General features: G+C 36.4%; 1 protein-coding gene and 1 pseudogene across 1 annotated transcript; one reads left to right on the forward strand and one right to left on the reverse strand.

The window, feature by feature from the left end:
- Window positions 1–646: 646 nt before the first annotated feature.
- LOC143629752 (secreted RxLR effector protein 161 pseudogene) lies at window positions 647–1,114 on the forward strand (annotated as a pseudogene).
- Window positions 1,115–2,765: 1,651 nt separating this feature from the next.
- LOC143629710 (remorin 4.2-like) lies at window positions 2,766–4,501 on the reverse strand. Its single transcript, XM_077098915.1, has 2 exons — window positions 3,746–4,501; window positions 2,766–2,973 (listed from the first exon to the last, which is right to left on the reverse strand). Exons 1-2 carry the CDS (start codon window positions 4,490–4,492, stop codon window positions 2,782–2,784), a joined length of 939 nt encoding a protein of 312 aa, XP_076955030.1. The 5' UTR covers window positions 4,493–4,501; the 3' UTR covers window positions 2,766–2,781.
- Between the last annotated feature and the right edge of the window lie 2,306 nt (window positions 4,502–6,807).

The raw sequence follows: 6,807 nt of genomic DNA on the forward strand, positions 1-6,807 counted from the left end.
ATTGAAGAGGGTTTTCAAGGTAAAAAGAAATGCAGATGGTTCGATTAATAAATATAAAGCAAGACTTGTGGCAAAGGGTTATGTGCAACAACCCGGAGTCGATTTTGACGAGGTCTTTGCTCCGGTGGCGAGACTTGAAACCGTACGTATGCTCATTGCCATTGCAACTACTGAAGGATGGTAATTACACCATTTGGATGTAAAGTCGGCATTTTTACATGGGGAGCTACAAGAAGAGGTATTTGTTTCTCAACCAGATGGGTTTGTTAAACCCGGGGAGGAAAGTAAGGTCTACAAGCTAACCAAGGCTTTATACGGTTTGAGACAAGCACAGAGGGCGTGGAATACCAAGCTTGACGGTATTCTAACGGGTTTGAAGTTTGTGAGGTGCTCGAAAGAACAAGCGGTGTATCGGAGATTGATTGGAACCGATATTATTATTGTCGGCGTGTATGTCGATGATTTGGTCGTCACGGGCTCGAACAACGATCACATTAATCGGTTCAAACTTGCAATGTCCAGGAAGTTTGAAATGTCTGATTTGGGAATGCTCACTTACTATCTCGGAATCGAAGTCTCATAGTTGGAGAATGAGATTCAAATCCATCAAAGTGCTTATGCTCAACGGTTATTGAAAGAAGCCGGGATGGAGGATTGCCATCCAAAAAGTGTACCCATTGATCCTAATGTTAAATTATCTAAAGCCGAGGATGATGTTGATGCAGATGCAACGAAGTACCGAAAGTTGGTTGGGTGTCTTCATTACTTGTTAAACACTCGACCTGATTTGGCGTTTTCGGTTGGCATGGTTAGTAGATATATGCAAACTCCAAAGAAGTCTCACTTGACAGTAATTAAACAAATTCTTCAGTTTATTCAAGGAACTGTTGGATGGGGGATCAGGTATAAACGAGGCAGATCAAAGGAGTTGATCGGGTACAGTGATAGTAGCCATAACATTGATGAAGATGATGGAAGAAGCACTACCGGTCATGTGTTTTATTATGGGGGAGCCCCGATTTCTTGGTGCTCACAAAAGCAATGCACCATAGCGCTTTCATCATGCGAGGTAGAGTACATGGCGGTGAGTTCAGCTGCGGGACAAGCTGAATAGTTAGGTGAACTGTTGGCAGAATTGACCGGAAGGAAATTGCAAAAAGTGGTGTTAATGATTGATAACACATCGGCGATTGCCTTGGTTAAAAATCCCGTTTTTCATAGTCGGAGCAAGCACATAAAGTCCCGATTTCACTATATACGGGAGTGTGTGGAGCGGAATGAGTTAGAGGTGGAGCATATTAGTGGTAAGGAACAACGAGCTGACATTCTTACGAAAGCACTTGCGAGAATCAAGTTTGACGAGATGAGAAGATTGCTCGGTGTTGAAGATCTCCTAGTTTCGAGTAGGAAATTAGGGGGTGATTGTTGGTAATTTCCATCGTATTAGGCCCGTCACGTGTAGGTGACCGGGTTAGACCTATTGGGCCTATGAAATTTATTAATGATGTAAGGGTTTATGGGGTTACAATTGGGCTTTTATATTTGGGCTTTACTTGTTGGCCAATTTAGGGTCTCCCTATAAATACATAGCCATGTTAGGGTTATGGGATTATGAGAGGGATTATTGTATTCAAGTTTTGTGCTAGTTTATTGAGTATAATAATACGTGAGGTTTACCTTAAATATTGTGTGCTCGTTTGTGTTTCCGTTATCAATTCGTTCTTCAAAACCACTTTTAAACATTTTTTTTCTAATTTTGTGTTTCATTCTTTATATATTTTATTAACCTTTTTCAGAAACAAAAATAAATTAAAAAAGTATGTAGATTTCGAAAGTACTAGTATATATCTTCCAAAGTTGAATATATGTATCTCATACTAGATAAATATATAGATTATGATATATGTATTTTTGCAAACTATTTATATTTTTTTCATTATTTTTAGCAAAGATTAATAACATACATTTAAAAAAAAGTTTAATGTTACCAATGGTTTCACAAGTTTTTAAATATTTAAGTGGTTTTTATTTAAACTCACCGTAGACTATACATCCTCATATTAAATGACTATATGTGCCATTTGTGACAAAGTATTATGTTTAATAGACTTGACTTAAAAGTATTTGTTAAAGCATTTAAAAAAAACAGAAAGGAAAGTTAAATGCACCCATTCAAACATGTTTTAAGTTATTTAGTAGTTTGGGACTTGGTAGAACAGTGTTTAGAACTAAATTTCTAGGCGTCGAGATTTCCTTTAAATCTTGTGAGTTGATTTGATAACCTGACATTAGTTTTGGCTAAGAAAGAAATTGCGGGCACAATTATTTTTGTTGTGACTATTTGGAAATTTCGAAATAATAGGGTTTTCTTGAAGAACCGGCTTAAGTCAACTCCTTTTGATGATGATGTTTATTTTTAGTTTCGTTTTTGCGGTACTCAAGTGGGAAGAAAACATGTAAAATTTCTCGGATAGAGTAGTTGAAACCCACTTCTAGTCATGTAATTTCTTTGTTTTTTGTCTGGCTAGTAACTTGCTAGTCGGTGTCTTGTAATGCAATATCGTCCTTTAAAATATATAGTACAAAGTACTCTTACAAACCTCTTTAATTTGTATATCGCCTTAACTACTCACCACTCATGCCATTGTGTATCAAAGCATACATTACGCCTCTAAAGCCTAGAACTTATAAACAAAGGGACCTCTGCATCACCACGGTGTTTATTATTCAAGCACCAATTGTAACACGAAAATTCAGAATTTTAATAACAATGCAACAAGCTTAAAAGAAGGATCGCTTGCAAGGAGCTCGACCCATGGCCCTCATCAAGTTTGCCACTTCCATGACCCTAGCCACTTTGGTCCCTCTCTTGGCCTCACATGTGGCTCGTCTTTCTTCTGCCTTTCTACGAGCTTTCGCAATATCATTTTGCATTTTCTCCATTGCATGTGCGTGTTCAGCCTCTAGTTTCCTCTACATGATTCAAGTTGATGTCACATCTTAGTATTTATAAGTACTATTAAAGTCCTTATATTAATTGGTGCGTAATCTTAAAAAGATCATATCCGTTTCAAATGGCATTAAAATTTTGTTTATTGCCCTTTCATTTTATCCCATTATATATATATAACTTCTTTGGTTCTTCCATACAAAATTTGGTAGCTTGTTTTAACATGTCTATTGAATACAAGAGTCGTACCATACGGATTGCGTGATCTTTTTTGTACTATCATACATGTCGTATTATGTCACATGGACCATATGACATGATGGAAAACTTCATGCAATTAATACGACATTTATCAATTATCGCATTAGTCATTTATTTGTTAGTCATCAAAAATCAAACAAGTCATGAGTCATGACTCATATGACCTTACGCTCTTTTTCGCTCTATTATACGGTATGATGCTAAAAACGACCGTTGGCCGTGTGACGCATCTGCTAGTGACAGAACTAGAACTTTTTTATCAACGGGTCAGTAATAAGGTTTTCTTTATTACTAGCTAAATATTGGGTCCGAATCATACCTTTTTCTATAAAAGTCTCAAATTTTATATAAAAGTTCAATCAATTATCATGGCCGTCTCTAGTTCCGCAATTGTATAACTCGAGTCACAATAAATATAATATTTTTATTTATTTTAACTAGTTTCACTACTACAAGTCTATAATTTAGAGTTTAAACTACAAGAAAAGAAAACGACAAGGTTTCGTATCTTAGTAAAATGTTTCATAAACGTACCTCAATTTTCTTCATCCACGAACTCGATTTCTGAACTTGTTCATTCTCCCACCCATTGATGATTGCATCGTCCCGCTTGAACCGGTTATTAATCTTTGAAATCTTCGCGTTTTGCCAAGCGGATATCTTTGATTCGGTCTCCTCTTTCTTCACCGATTCAATAGTTCCATCGGTAGTGACAAATCTAGGCGTTGACACGATAGGATTATTATCGGGCACTATCGCTAACGGATTACTTTCCATCGTGCCAACTTCCTCCCCAATTCTTTCTAAGTTACCACTTGAACTATGATTATTATTATTATTAGTACTAGGGTTCATAGTATTTGTCACCTCATCACTTGTTTCCCTTCCTATTATTCGGGTTCCGGCTAGCACTAGCGCGCTAAACTCTCGACTCATGGTCGTAAAGTTTTCGCTATCGGTGCTAGCTACCGAAATAGATGAAGACAGGCGGCGGTGGCGTTCAGGTGGTGGTGTTGGTGGATGTGGTGAGTTTAGAACATGGATTTCTCTAATGCTTTCATGATCTTCATCACTATCATCATCTTGATCTTGATGTGTGGAAGAAGGTGTTTGATTATGAAACATGTTTTGTCTTTTTGGAAGATATAAAATATGAGTTTGGAAAGAGAGAGAGAGAGAAGGGTTTAAAGCATAAAGTGTGAAGTTGATTATATAATTAGTGTTTGGGTTAGTTAAGTTAATATAGAGATGGGTTGCATGGAGTGTAGATTGACACAACATGTATTTGGTAACCATAAATTATCTATAATTGAATTTTATTATAAAAAAAAAGGAATTATTTCATTTAGGACTTCATATCATATAGTACAAGATTTAGTATATTTTGTTAATTAATATATATCATAATGGCTCAAATCAAGAATTCAAGATAGGTAGGCTATTTTAATCCTTCTTTAGCTCTCTCTTATACCAACATGCATGTATATGATTTACGATGTGGCATGTATGTCTTGAATGCCAGAGTGTCACGATATGGCTTCAAGCCCGTGGACTCTTCGATCAACAGTTTCTTGTGGTTGTTGCTTATATTATGATCGATAAAAGAAAAAAATACCTGATGTTTTTAAGAGGCGGATTTGAGCCAAGGAAGTCATTTTCTTACACTGCTACCTGTAACACGTATGGATTTTGAAAGTAAGGCAAGGTTAATTTTTGTTATATATAACTATTAAGCATGTAAGATAAAAAAAATATATATAACTAGAGAGGCATATTTTATTAATTAAAAGTGTTCAAATGAGCCCAAAATCGTGTTTAATCTATTTCGAATGAAGCTTTTAACTGTATTAACTTTGAAGATTACTTTATTGTTCTACTAATATTACAAAGTCAAAGGATGATAACAAGATGACGTTTGCATTCTGGTTTGCTTGATTTTCCCGGAAAATCAAGGTAAATCGCGTTATTTGTTTTAAGGACCAACAAAAAAAAAGGTTTTACTTATTAGCGGGATAAAAAATATGTACTTATAAATCGGATCTAGCAAGATGCTACATCACCAAAATACAATGCCACCCAAAAGAAAATTAAGGGTCTGTTTAGTATAGGATAATGAAATAAAAGAGAGAATGGAACGAAATGAAATGCATTATTATCATTCCAAGTCCTGTTTGGTTATTCTATAGGAATGATGAAGGAATGAAATACAATTTGTTAAAAATGACATATATACCCCGTCTCAAAATAAAGAAAATTTATCATTGGTTCAAGTCAAGCGGGTCGGTTTTCTAAAGTATCAATTTGGATAAAACCAACATAAAAGAACCTATGAAAATCATATGTAATCAAGTGAAATGATGATGATAATGACGACGACGACGACGAAATTATATGAATGAAATACCTACAAAACAGTGTTGTGTGTTAGGATGAGTTATGGGTTGTGGAACCAAGAACAGGAGTTGGGAGCTAATATGATTGTAAAGCTATGGTCTCAGACCCATTTTGGAGTCATCTTCATGGAAACCATAATCCACACAGTGAAATAAGGGCGCTATAATATGAGTTCCTATTGAATCCTTACTTAGAAATCAAAGAATCATGTCACGTAAATTATCATTTAGATGCTTCCATGCTTTTCTATCAATTTTGGTTGCAAATCCCTGTAAATATACCACGAATATGTTTTTGGTATCCTCAATTATGGAGTAATAAATAAAGTAGGAAAAGGCAAATTAGAGAATTTAATGAGAATAAAGGCAAAAATAAATAAATAAATAAGAAAAGAAAACATGGGAATACGGGATAGGAGAGGAATGAAATGAGGGTCTTAAGAGGGAAACTCATTTCATTTGGAATGAATGATTTCTTTACATTTGTTAACCAAACAACTTTTATTTTGTTTATATTAAATGAGTTGTTTCATTTTCACTTCTATTATTCCATACCAAACACTAACAAAACGCGTTTCATCTTTCCCAAGTTGAAGAAACACTAACCGGACCCCGGGCAGATTACAGGTAACCTGGGGGTTAGATAGATGTTTCCCACGAGGGGTTGGACCCGGTAAAGATGGTTCTTCTGATAACCTGCAAAACAGACACCGTGAGCTTGTCACTGAGAAGGGGGGGGGGTTCCTCCTTGTGACCACCCTCCGGCGTGAGAATCATACTAAATTGCTCTTTAAATATAAATGTATATTAAGAGATTGCTAGAGCAGATATCAGGTATAATATGATAAGATATGTTAAGATATGATGAGATGAGATGATCATACCATTTGGGGTATTTATAGCCGAAGGTAGGTTTTCAAGGAGGTGTGGCCGGCTGAATAGTATTCCTGTTCCACCAACTGTGGCCTACGCACGTGCCCTGCTGGTAGTTGGTGGGTAGGCAGCGGCTGACAGTGACCAGGCCTGCTGTGTACTATTCCTTTTCCACCAACTGCCGGCTATGCACGTGGTATGACAGGAGTTGGTGAGTAGGCAGCGGCTAATAGTGACATACAGTACAGGAGCATGCTGCTCGCCATACTGTTGTCAATAAGCTGTCGTATCTTTAGTCAGATCTCTTGCCCATACCTCGTCAGGTACAGT

This window comes from Bidens hawaiensis, unplaced genomic scaffold (genome assembly GCF_021521415.1).
Source record: "Bidens hawaiensis isolate Kalapana, Puna unplaced genomic scaffold, B.hawaiensis_p1.1 tig00005453_1, whole genome shotgun sequence".
NCBI lineage: Eukaryota > Viridiplantae > Streptophyta > Magnoliopsida > Asterales > Asteraceae > Bidens > Bidens hawaiensis.